The sequence below is a fragment of the Petaurus breviceps genome, unplaced genomic scaffold (assembly GCF_028583685.1).
Source record: "Petaurus breviceps papuanus isolate PSGF00001 unplaced genomic scaffold, PetGlider_PUasm1.0 90630, whole genome shotgun sequence".
In the NCBI taxonomy this organism is placed as follows: Eukaryota; Metazoa; Chordata; class Mammalia; order Diprotodontia; family Petauridae; genus Petaurus; species Petaurus breviceps.
This window is the reverse complement of record NW_027187291.1, coordinates 1,882,679-1,895,931: the sequence shown is the minus strand read 5'-3', so window position 1 is coordinate 1,895,931 and position 13,253 is coordinate 1,882,679. Positions and strand designations below refer to the sequence as shown.

At 48.6% G+C, this 13,253-nt stretch overlaps 1 protein-coding gene across 1 annotated transcript; it reads left to right on the top strand.

The window, feature by feature from the left end:
* The first annotated feature begins 862 nt into the window (after window positions 1-862).
* HOXB9 (homeobox B9) lies at window positions 863-6,726 on the top strand. Its single transcript, XM_069064353.1, has 2 exons — window positions 863-1,515; window positions 4,523-6,726. Exons 1-2 carry the CDS (start codon window positions 1,005-1,007, stop codon window positions 4,756-4,758), a joined length of 747 nt encoding a protein of 248 aa, XP_068920454.1. The 5' UTR covers window positions 863-1,004; the 3' UTR covers window positions 4,759-6,726.
* The last annotated feature ends 6,527 nt before the right edge of the window (window positions 6,727-13,253 follow it).

Sequence of the window (13,253 nt, the reverse complement as noted above, 5' to 3'; positions counted from 1 at the left end):
CCCCTTAAACTCTGGATGGACTCTGATTTCAAGCGGGAGGGGGTGTTGGGTTGCCGGTTTGGTCCCCCTTTCTCTTCCATTGTTGTTTGGGTTTTTTTTTTTTGGGGGGGGGGTTTCCTCCGTTATTAGGGAGACAAGGGAGGCCGAGCGCTTAGGGCTATCAATCCCGCTCTACCTAAAATGAGCGCAGTAGAGATTTTAAAAATCAGGTCACTCATTTCTCCTCAAACTCCCCACTTTGGATCTTTTTGTCTCTGTGAGTCTCTTTATCTCCTCTTTCATTAACTCATCCAGTTTCTCATCTCAAAAGACTCGGCTTTTAAATAAGAACAAATTCATATTTGAGTAGTTTGGGGAAGGGAAAGGAGTCCTTGACAGGGGGTAGGAGAGTGAGGGGTGGGAGTGTGAAGGAGCGGAAACCATCTATTTTTTAATTATTCCTTAGGATCTCTCCGGCTGCTCTCCAGGCTGGGGCCCTTTCCCTTTGCGACACGCCAGGGGAGAGCGCTGAGCAGTCAGAGTCCCTTCGACGAAACACAGCTCTTTCCGCCCGTTCCCCCACCCCCGCCCATGTTGAGAGCTAACCCCCCTTCCTCCAAACGGGGGGGACCCCGGGCGGCCGGCGGCTCGGGCTGAGGTTACGTGGTCGCTGGAGCCCTGACGTGTTGCCACATTGCATAAAACAATTCATCCTTGATATGGAATGCAGCGCGGATGACAGCGGGAGCGCAGCCCCCTCGCTCGATTGATTTACGTCGAAGCTGACGCTTTATCAGGCAGTCGGAAAAACTTTGACCAATCATTTTGCAAGAAGCTCCGAGCCCGGCTGCTCAACTGTACTTTGTTGGCTGAGAAGTTGAGCAGGGGGTGGGGGTGGGTGGGTGGGGGGTTGGGGGGTCGCGTCCAAACCCTCAGACCTGTCCTGTAGCCACCTCTCCCGATATAGGGCGCCTCCGCGCTAGCGCTTCCCTTCCCTGAAAACGCTCCCTGTATAATGTCTGAGAATGTCCATTTCTGGGACGCTTAGCAGTTATTATGTTGACTCGATCATAAGTCACGAGAGTGAAGACGCGCCTCCAGCCAAGTTTCCTTCCGGCCAATACACAAGTCCTCGCCAAGCCGGCCACGCGGAGCATCTCGAATTCCCCTCCTGTAGTTTCCAGCCCAAAGCTCCCGTCTTCAGCGCCTCGTGGACGCCTTTGAGCCCTCACTCGTCTGGGAGCCTCCCTTCGGTCTACCACCCGTATATCCAACACCAGAGCGTCCCGCCTTCGGAGAGCAGGTATCTCCGCACCTGGTTGGAGCCGGTGCCCAGGAGCGAGGGGGGGCCCGGGCAGCCCCTAGTGAAAGCCGAACCGTTGCTGGGGGGCTCAGGGGAGCTCCTTAAGCAAGGCACCCCGGAGTACAATTTAGAAACTTCGTCCGGAAGGGAAGGTATCCTATCTAATCAAAGACCGGGCTACGGAGACAATAAACTTTGCGAAGGAAGCGAAGACAAAGAGAGGCCTGATCAAAGTAAGTTATAAAAAGTGAGGAAATGCCAAGGCAGCTAGAGAGCGAAGGGTGGGAGGGAGGAGGTGGGGAGGTGGGAGGGAGGTAATAAACCCCGGACAATGTAAAGTTACAACGGTGCCGGGCTGAGAGAGAGTGAGAAGGAAGGAGGGCGGGATACTCGGAAGAGGGGCAGGCCAACTACCCCGGGAGGCGGGAAAACCGGGTAGATGTGGAAGTACCCTCAAAATTCTAGGGGGAGCTTTGTCCAGCCAATAAAGACAAGCTGGAACAGTTTCCCGAGTTCTCTATCTTTTTCTCCCGTACTCGAAGGCAGGGAGCGGCTGGTTGGATCGGATCGAAGTTGGAGGGGAGAGGGCCGCTGAACTGGCAAGGGGATAGTCAGGGACCAGGGGTGGCAAAACAGGGCGTAAGGGGACCCTGAGAAGCTTCGAAGGGATCCCTGGAGCCGAGCCTTAATCTGCTAAATTTCCTCTGACTGTGAAAGTGTGTGTATGGGGAGAGGTCTGGGTACAGCTAAAGTGCTCACGTTTCTTAGATTAAATTCACTGCCGCTGAAATGAATATTTTTGAGCCACGCGCAAACAGTTAAAACAAACAAACAGCAAAGAGGGGAAGGGCTGGAAGGAGGGAGGGGGCGCCTCATTAGGGTTTTATTTGAGATGCAACAGCTTGGTGAATTGTTCAAACTGGATCACGCGCCGCTTCCGTCCCCTGTTTGGGGGAGGGAGGGAAAGATGAAGAAAAGGGACAAAAACAACCACGTAGTAATAGTACCCAAGACTTCCGCCCTGATCCTGTCCCAGCTTTTCCAGCTCCGCCTCGTCAGCTCCCCCTCCGGGTTGGGAGTTAATGTGGGCACGGGCGCAGCAAAACTGGGAGGACCAGAAACCAGAAGGGAAGCCTCGCGCATCTTGGATATTTTTTTTCCTGGTCCTTCTGAGCTCGAGTCAGTCAGTTCCACATCGCCTGTGCTCTCTTTTCAGCTGAGGATATTTCACCTTACCCAACTCCAAACTTCTCCCTGGGGTGCCTTCGCCCAATAGCCTGGGTGGGCTGTATCATTACGTCTTAGTAGAACGCTTTGACACCTTAGGGGTCTTCTCTAAACTTCCCTGGACACTTTCCTGGTACACAGGTTGAAATCCCAAAGTTATATTGGACAGCTGATGGAGTTGACTGGGTGTGAGGGGGCTAAAGGGGAGTTTAACTTTTCTGAATGGAACTTGTCCTGCCCTGCTCCCCCTTCCCCCCCCCCATAACAACCTTTCAGGAATGCCCCTTTCCAGATTCTTCAGTCTTTCAGAAGTAGCAAGTTTCCTGGTATTATTGCCTGTCCCCGTTTTTGAGATCGAGTAGGAGAAGTAAGGTAGGAGGTACATGGACAAAAAAAACATGCCTCCAAACAATAAACAAAGCCGAGGCGAGACGTGACAAGGTGCTCTTGCTCCCCCCGCCTCTCCCCTTCAGTTGGGGCTGAATTTGCCGTCCTGCCTCCCCTCTGTCTGATTCCCCATGGTTTTTCTATGCCACAGTGGTCTGGAGAGGGATGGCAATAAGGGGGGGGGGCCGGGGGAGGTGGCTCAGCAGGGTTAGAGATGGGGTCAGCTATGCTGGAAAAAACGACTCCCCCCAACTCTCTCTTGTCCCCCTCGAACTGGCCAGACTGAAAGGGAAAGAGTTTGTATTTCAGGAGGACACCCCCAAAGCCCCAAATTCGGTCTCGAAATCCCATTAAAGAGAGGGAGAAGCTTCACCAGCATCAATTATTAACAGCTTTCTTCCTCTTTAATATTTAATGTTGCTCCATGTCCCAGCCCAGTCAATCACATTAAGGAAATAGCGCAGCAAATTGGTGAGACACGGTACTTATAATGTCAGATTAACCGGATTATTTTAAAATATTCAGGGCATTCCATTTCGAGAGAGGAAATCAGACCAGGACGGCTGTCCTCCATTGGTTCAGATTTTCTTTCGAGAATTCGAAAAGAATCGTAGGGAGGAGGCAGAGAAGAGGGTTGTCTCTTAGTTTTTATTTTGTTTCTTTCCCCCCTGATTCTTCTCCTCCTTTCTCCCACCTTTGCTCACAGTGTGGGCACTGGGAAAAATAAGGGGGGGCGGTGTGGGTGAGACTTGAGACTAGGTCTCTTGCTCCCCCAAGCCCCCCTCAATTTCCCTGTATATTTTCCCTGAACCTTGGCTTAACCAAACTCTAAGGCCTAGAGAAGCCAAGGTGAGAATATTGCAATCATAAGTTATTTCAGAGCCACCAGCAAAGTCGAGTGGGTTGGAGTTGATAAATGGTTGCAATTGGAATGTGTGTGCCTATGCACTCGTGTGCCTGTGTGCTTGTGAATTCGGTGTTGGAGTGTGTGTTTTGACATGAACATACAGGCCCCATGAGACTTGGCAGGGGTTCAGGACAATTTCCATAACGAAGGAAAGTTGATATTGGGGAGAACTCAGCTGTTTCCCACCCCAAACCTCTGTTCCTTGTCAGGAATATCCCCCCCCCCCCAATCTTTTTCTCTCATCCTGCCCTGTCCTACAATATTCGAATCCTGAGCAATATAGAAGAGGACTTTTAGCTTTATCTAGTTTAGGAAAGAGCTTTGGTCTGTTAGAAAGCGTTAGATATTTGGCTGGGAGACAAAGAGGTGAGGGCTTGGTCTCAGTCGGGAAAATTTGAAGCAGGCAAATGTTATAAAACACTATATAATCGTGTGTCGTCGTTATTTATTATTATTATTCATTTCTTAGCGGTTCCTTTTAGGTTAATTCCCACCTCCAGGTGATGACTTGGGGTGTGTATAGGGAGAGGGCAGATGAACGGAACTGGGTATTTATTGTCCCCTTGAAATACTGAGGCCCAAAATGCATGTGGAGGTACTGACAGGAGGGGGACAGGGCAGGGGCCATATCCTGAAACTATAAAGGTTGGGGAATCGATTCTCTTCCTGGCCGTCTTTTCTCTTCCTCTCTTTTGATTCTATCGCTCCTTCTCTTTCAGCCAACCCCTCTGCCAACTGGTTGCATGCCCGCTCCTCCAGGAAAAAGCGATGCCCTTACACCAAATACCAGACGCTGGAATTAGAGAAGGAGTTTCTATTCAATATGTACCTCACCAGGGACCGTAGACACGAGGTGGCCAGACTCCTCAACTTGAGTGAGAGACAAGTCAAAATCTGGTTTCAGAACCGGCGGATGAAAATGAAGAAAATGAATAAAGAACAAGGCAAAGAATAGACAGCTCGACCCTCCCCACCCCCTTCCCACGCCCTCACCCCCTCACTTCCATCGAATCTTATTTATAAGCGATGGTTGCAACACGATGCTCCCAGGGTTTCAATCACGTAATGGGGATGGAGTCCTTCTCACCCTATGCCAGACTTTTTTCTGCGCCCAAAGTCTGGTTTCGCACTTCTCCTCCTCCTTTCCCTTTGGGCTCTCCAGCTTCCTAGCTGAAGACGCTTTGGGGAACTCCAGAATGGAGCAGTAGAAGTGGGCATGGGGCGGGTGATTGGTTTAGAAAGTAGATGTAACCAGCTCAGATCCTTTTAGAAGATGGGAAAATGTGTCTCAAATCAGTCTGGCCACCTCACTCTCTGTCCCTGTAGTGAGTCAGGACACCAATTTTGCTGGCCACACAGAAACCTGCCCTTGGAGACCCTTCAACAAGTAAGCCCGATAGATGTCTGTATAATACAAGGGTGAACGCCGCATGAAGCACCGAACACACGTTAGAACTGCGGGCTGTTCATACACAAACGCACACTGCTCATATACAAACGCACACTGCTCATACACAAAATATACACTGCTACATAAACACCTATACATACCTGAACAAGCGTCCCTCAGATTAAACAAACATAGGCATAGGAACATACAATTATATTTAAGCCTCGAAGGAACTCCCTCCAGGATACAGCTCCACAAAAGGGTCTGGTGCAACCACTGCATCTTCGCCCTTCCCCCCCCCCGCCCCCCTCCCTCCCCATACATACACAGAGTTGTTCTTAGAACCTTAGAGAAGACTCATTCACTCCATACTTGTTCTCAGAAGATCCGCTCGTTTATTCGAACAAACACATATATCCACCAGAAAACACCTCACAGAGTTAGAAGCTAGAGTGGGGTATGGGAAGAGCAAAATGAGTCTTGTCCGAATTCACCGTCTCCAGGTCCCCTACCTTAGTTCTCTGACAGGCTCCTGATACCTTTATGCTAAAGACAGGCCAAGTACCCGCTCCTTTCTTTCCATCTTCTTCCCTCATATCTCCATTTTTGTTTTTGTTCCGTGTTGCGAAATGCAAGACCTGCCCTGCAGCCTTCCCAGCTCGGAGCACTTCCCCCAGACCCTGAACCTTGTAATAGTCCAGTCCCAGCCCAGACAAACCGTCTAATTAATACCTTGGAGAGTAAACCCAGCTTCCTCCATTTACTTCACCCGGCTCCTCTATTCACCGAAGCAAGGCCGGGAGACTCCAATTTGTAATTTATTGTGAATCGATTCCCTCCTTGCTCCTTTCCAAGAGGAGATGTGAGCAACAAAACTGAGTTGTGACTCCAGTAAGGACCCGCGGAGGTCTTCTCTTTTTCCTTCATACCGCTTTGTTTCTGGTCCAATGTGTCCGCAAAAAGCCAGTGGAATCCGTGGACTCCCGAAGTTTCCTCTTGGAAGAGAATGGTTGGTCCTGCTGTGTTCCATCTTGCCCTGGAAAAAGAATTCCGAGACTCTCTGGGCAGCGCGGAAGATCCGGACTCAGTCCCAGACTTGGGACCACCGCTGTACCAGGGAGCCTTCCCTCGGGGCCTAGTCCCCGGGTGGGAAGGACGAATGGAAATCTTCAGAGAGACTGACGCTTTCTTTTCGTCCCTGCTCTGTCCCTCCCCGTGCCCGCATTCCCTAAACCCGGTTTTGGAGGAACTATCTCTCCTTTTCCCCCGGCTGCTTGGAGGGGGATCTCGCTTAGAACTTTTTGCTATGTCGGTGGGTGTTGTAATGTTGTGTCAGTGTTTGTGCTTTTTGGGGGGTGACCATGCCTCCTGATTTCGGTTACCACTTATTTTGGGGAGGGGGGAGGGCAAGGATATGGGAAGGGAGGGGATGAGCGCATAGCTCAGATTGTTCGTTTTGGAAGAAGAAAAAAAGGAAAAAAAAACCCGAAAATACATATATATATATCTCAAAATAAATCTCTTTTGCGTGCATCTCTTGTCTCTCCTCTCACCTGCCTAAGCCGTTGCCTAGTTTCAGGGAAGGCTGATTGAGGGGAAAAATTACCAGATTTCTCTGAGGTGGTACCCCCTTAACCCTACATAAGAAGAGATGGGGAGCTACCCTCTACTTCCTCCTCCATCGTTTCCATTCCCAGAAACTGCGAGCTCTGTGTTTATTTTCAGTGACTGAGCTTCTAAATTCGGAAACCCGAACCCCAATCCGGTGAAGGGAAGAAAGGAGAGAAAATAGAAGGAATGATCCTGGGGTTCGGGAAGCGATGATTTCTCCCTCTCAGGTTCTCCACACCCACCCACATCCCTAGCTGGAGGGGTCCCTGCTACTTCCCTCCAGTCTAAACCTTTTTATTGGGACTAAATACCGGCTTCTCTCTTCTCCCTGTTTCCTTCTTGTTTTGAACAAATTATGTCCACGCTAAAGAATGTCATCTTTAGGTAGTCATAGGTAAATAAACGCGGAGTAAATACTTAAGGCCCTGTAATATCATTTCCCTTCCAATGTAGAAATCCCCACCCATTCTCAAGAATCAGGTTTCCTTAACTCGTTTGCTGTAATCGAGAATTCCTAGAGTCAAACGAGAAGGCCTGTTTCTTTCAGGTTTCCCTAGGAGGAGAACCAGTCTGTTCAGAAGGTCCATGGAATTATTCCGGTGCTCATACCCTGTCCTCTCGAAAAAAGTGAAGTTCCCACCAGGCCAAGGGTCTCCTATTTGGATTCATTTGGAAAAGTCCTCTCCTCCCTCTTTCTTTCCTGCCTCCCTTCTTCACTTAACCTGGCTCTAGCCTTTTCAGGACATGAGATTTGGGGTGCTTTGTAAGGATGGCTTCTTTCGGTTTTTTATTTTCCTTTGCCTTACCAAAACCCCAGGCAGCAGTTAGGGGGTGTACTCTTACAAAGTATGAGACACTCGGCTGGAGACAGAGTCTGGGCTGTTTTTCTTTCCAGAACCCCTTTCTGTGACAATCATGGGTTTGGATTCTTGAGGTTCTGTGTCCCCTCTCTCTGCTGGACTTAGATTTCCTTTCAACCCTGGAGCTAGTTCCACCCCTATCCCTTCTAGGTAGAAGTTTATAATTATTTTGGTGTGGTCGAACAGCCTGGCTTGGCCTGACCTGGGTGTACCAGTGAGTCTTGACCTTAGTTCAAGCTGCTCTTCGACCTGCTGATGTGAGGGGGCCCTTTCTTACTCACTAAAGGTTGTGAGAGGAAGGAGGTAACTCATGAATGAGGAGCCCAGAAAATTAAATGGAGGCCTACTCCCCTCAAACTGAGGAAAAATAAATAAATGGGAATGAGGACTATTAAGGGAAAGAAATCTGGAAGTCTGTGTTAAGGGACTGCCTTTACACCCTATGGATGTTCTAAGTAATAGAAAATATAGGCTTTTATTATATATCGTAGAAAATATATTACATGCATAGTAATTGGCCCCGGTCCTGCTGATGCGGCTCTGTGGTCGGCAGATAGCGCTGAGCTCTTCTGCACTGAAGCCCAGTGAGGAGAGCGGACATCAGCAGGAAACAGCTAGGGAACCAGAGAAAGGAACTTCTCCCGCAGTGGCGCCGGGGTCCCACGAATGGGAGGTGGGGAAAACTTTGAAGGGGAAAACAAAGAAAGGAGAAATGACTTGTGAAGGGAAGGAGATTGGGAAGTCACTTGTCACAGAAGAGAGAGAAAAATACAGGGAGAGAGAGAAGGGGACGCAAAGAGACCCCGAGAGCGAATTCAATGCAGTGTGCGCTGCAGTAAAAGAATATGACCGCTATAAAACTTTATAGCGTAGAAATTTCTGAAGGTTAAGAAACTAAATAGCAGCAAAGCAAATAGTGAGCGGAAACTTTCCGGTTCTCCCAAAGTAGCGCTGAGGCTGGGGCTGGGGCGGGGGATGGGGATGGGGGCAGAGGCAGGGGCTACATCTGTGGACACCTCGAAGTTTCACACACACATACTCGGGGTGGCGTGGTGTAGGGTGAGAGAAGGGGTAAGGGGGAAGGGGCAACAAGGAGAAAAAGAAAGGGGGAAGGAGGGAAAGGGGACTTTGTTGTCACAGACGCTTTAGATAGTGCATTCCGGACTCATCTCTTTGTTCTCCCCCCCACTCCCCCTCCTCCCTCCCACTTAGCAATTGCAGGCTCCTTGAATCGAGAGTCGTAAACGGAGCTCTACACACACACACACACACACACACACACACACACACACACTCGCGCTCGAACACACACAAACATACACACACACACAAACGCACATAAAGTTAAGGGGAGACGTCTGGATCCGGGCAGGCTCTGATCTATTTACAACCCCTCTCCCCCTCGTCCTCTCCGTCCCTTCTTCCCCATAGAAAGCCCAATTGTTTAGTCTCAGGATTCGAAACAATTGTGTGGCTTTTCAAAAGCGTTCATTCCACACCGTCTCCCCCCCCCCCCCCCCCCTTCCCCCAACCCTTGTATGGTCCATAAACGTTGCAGCGCTGGATGCTTCCAGGCAGAAGGGGAGGGGGAGAGAATGAGGAGAAAACAGCTTATGTCTTCTTTTATTCTATATTATTTTTTTTGCCTGTCCGCAAACTCTCATGAACCGTTTCCTGATTTCAACTCTTTCTCTTCCTCTCTCATTCTTCCTCCCTTTGCTAATAACTAAAGGTTGTGGGTTTGGCTTTTTTCTCTTCCTTTCTCTTTTTTCTCTCTGCAACAAGGTTGGACTGCTGCCCTAGGTCGGACCTTGTCGAAGGACGACCGCTAGATGGCGCCCTTGCTCCATGCTAAAATCCCCGGAGCGCTGGCTCTAGGGCACCAGGACTTTAAACATCACCTTAGTCGCCCCAGAAGCTAGTAAATTGCACATTTACTGAACGTCATAGATAATTTGAACGTAATAAAAATATGGGGTTAATTATGTTCACTTCCAATTTTGTGTGTATGTATAATATATATATACACACACATATACAATATATTAATATTTATCCCCACCTTTCCTTCAGGAAATAATTAGAATCCCACTAAGGGAATTCTGTCCCCAATCCCCAAGTGAAAGGCTTGGTAAGAGTCGAATAAATATGTTAAAGTGGACACTAAACTACTAATAACGTGTCCAGATAAACATGAGGCAGTAGTTTCTTAGGTATAGGGTTTTTTAGGGATATGTGTGTGTGTGTGTGTGTGTGTGTGTGTGAATAGTCCCAAGACATAGGAAAGGACAGGTGAAAAGGGTAGGGAAAGGAGGAAGGTCCAAAGATGTTAGGGATAAGGCATCTTCAGAGAAAAGCTTGACTTTTAGGGTCAGCACGGTGGGGACTTGGACGTGACTGCAGGAGAGGCAGGCTAGGGAAGAAATAGGTAGAGCAATAACCCTTTCCTGAGGATCGGAGCAAAGGAATTTATGGGATAGCCTCTGGAATTTTGGTCCTTTTGCAATAACGGAACTAGAGGAATGGATCTCTGAAATATAAGGGATTTGAAATGTTTGTCTGCCTGTTTATGTCGTCTGTCTAGCCACCTTGTCTACTCACCTATATAGATATTCTAAGGTTCCAGGGGCCTCCACACGGTTATTCTCCCTGGAACTGAGGGATAATTTAGACTTTTCCAGCTCAGATTTCGACGACGGGAACTTGGGTGTCTGAAAAAAGCCATTTTTCCGTGTGGGGTTTTTGTTTTTCATAAAGATCTCGATGGCTGAGTCTGTCCAGACCCATCAAGTGGAGATACTGGGCTACCTGGTTACTCCGACCTTAGAGGCACTTGAGAGGAATGGAGGAGAGCAAGCTGTTGCCTTTTTGCTACTTTGGGGCCAAAAATCTTGATTTGGAGAGATCTGGGTTAGGGGATATCCTCTTGGAATCATGTCTCCTTGACTCTGCACCATCAGGCTTCCCTGGCGATTTTCTAGTCCTTCCTCAATTCCGGGTATTCCCTACCCTACCCCGAGATCGGAATGAGAGGCCTCGACCCTACAGCATTGGTTAGTGCGGGAATTCCCCTGTCTCCCTGCCCGAGAGAGGACAGACTGCAAATTCAGTTTTCCTTTCAGCTTATACCTCCCTAATAAATCTAGCCTCCATTGGGTGTTAATAAATTCTCCTCTCTCACTCTTCCTTGTTTTCTCTTATAATAGAAACATTTTCTTTTCTCCAGGAATCTCTGGTACAGTAGTAGGATGATTTAGGAGGAATCTTCCCCGCTCGTAGTGAGTTCCTGCCTTGCTGGTGAGTTTATTCCACGCCTTAGCCATAAAAAGCTTACGAACTTGATAAAAATGCTAACTTCCTTGCAACCGCTTCCCTCTTGCCTCTTTCCCCCCAGTTTTCCTTGGCTCCCTTCTTTCTCCAGGCTAGCTTTGTCTGCACTCCTTTTCCACCTCTCCCTTTTTTCTGTTGTCTCTCTCTCTCCCATTCTCCGGAATCCACTATTGAGTTTCTTCTGGAAATTCTGTCCCTGCTGAGGTAGCAGGGGTGGAGAAGACCTTCAGAACCAGATTAGCTGCGGTTGCGGTGGGAGGAGAGTAGCACTTCTTACTTTAAACCAAAACTTGAAGTCGGGGAAGGGAAAGGTGTTCGAAAGGTTCTGAAAAATAGAGGCCTAAGCCCAGTTCGGAGAAGTGTACAGGAAGACATTTGAGGTCAATTAAAACAAAAATGAAAACGCTACTGTCTTGGATACAAATTCATTTAATGCTTCCCCTCCCCCCCCCCGCAAGGCAAATGATCTCAAGAAAGGGATGGACCCTCTAGTGCCCCACAGGGCCAGGGCACCCCGTGGCGGTCAGGGAGGAGCCAGAGAAAGGGGAACATTGAACGCTAATAGGTCCTGGTAGTTAAAACTACATCCAGCCCTCTCAACAACTGCTCCTTGTAATTTCTTTCGCGGAGCCGGGTTTTCTGGGTCAACTGGAACCCAGCTGCAAATAGAAGATTCGGGGAGTGGCCAAAACTCTCTCCCCACTCCTTCCCATACACACACCTTGCCTAACCTATTTCCAGGTCGGGAGGTGACAGTGGCATACGGAGATCTATGTTCAAGCACCCTCCTAAATAGACCATCCCCTCCGGCTTACAGTCGGAACTCAAAGACGCCCCCAGTATTGGGCCACCAAGGCATAAGCTGGTAGCCGGTTTGGCGCCAAAGCTGGTACCCTGAAAAGTAGCTGGTTCTTTCCTCCCTTTTATATATTGCTTTTGATTGGGGAGGGCACCATTTGGGTTGGGTAGGAATGTTAAACTCAGCAAAATCTAAGCAAAGTCAAAGGTCTGTGTGGGACAGGGACCGAAAACAGTTCGGGTAGTGAGTTGGGAGGTATGGGTGCCGGCCCTTGGTTCTTTTAAGGACTAGTGACAGCCCGCCAGTGCCATCTCAGACACCAAAAATACATCCCTAAAAGCGCTGACTGGGTCGGAGAACCTTCTGGAGTCTGTCCCCCCACACACCCTCCCTCTCCCCCAGCCTTCCCTCCCTCCTTATTTACCCCACTCAGTGCTGAGATTGTACAAAACTGCGGTGTCTGCAATCATGGGGCGAACTCTGCTCCATACTCCAACGTCGGTAAAGTTTCTCCTTCCTTTCCCCACCTTTCCTCCCTCCTCTAACCCTCTCCCAACTCCTCCCATAGCTTCCCCCCCCCCCTATCATATATTTAAAAAAAAAAAAAAAAAAAAGGAAAGAAAGAAAAACGGAGAAAAGCTCCGTACAGTGGAGGCTAATCCTCGTTGTTAGGAGGGGGGCGAAGAGCATTCTTGGGGTTGGATGGAAGATCCCCCCAGCTCTTGCAACAGAAAGGGTGCAAACCCCCTGCCAAAGTTGCGGATCGTGCCGGAAAAGCCATAATCATTTTAATTTCGCCATTGACACCCCCAACATCTAGCAATAAGGCGGAGGGGGCCGATCGAACCCGAGATTTTATAGCTGTAGAGGAAGGAACTCGTAAAATGCTAACAGCTTTTATGCGTTGTGGTATAAACAACAACAACAGCCTAGGCTTTATGGCGTTTTATAGTTTGTTAAAGAGTTTACAGCCGTTTTTGGGGGCCCTATTACAAAGCCAATTCCCTCCATATGATAGTTAAACCTTTATCAATAATAAGGAAATTGATCATTAAAACCTTAAATATGACGACCTCGTTTGTTTTAAAATATGTTTAGGAGAAGGAGCTGTATGATTTGATAACTTGTATTAAAATACCAATTACATTTATAGGACCTTTTAAAACTCGGCGCAATTAAACTGTGTTCTTTTACAGTTTTCCAAAGCGACCCTGACATTTAGAAAGACTCCAACTGCCTCGTTAAAATCGCGAAATTAACAGCGGGCCCTGACGCCTCCCAGGTTTTTTTTCCCTTTCCCTTTCCACGACTCCCCCACATAATTCTTTGGGGGTGGTCCTCGAAGGTATTTGATTTGTTGTGAGGCTAGATATATCTCATTAATGTAGGTAGTTAAACATATTTAATCCCTATTCTCTCTCTCTCTCTCTCTCTCTCTCTCTCTCTCTCTCTCTCTCTCT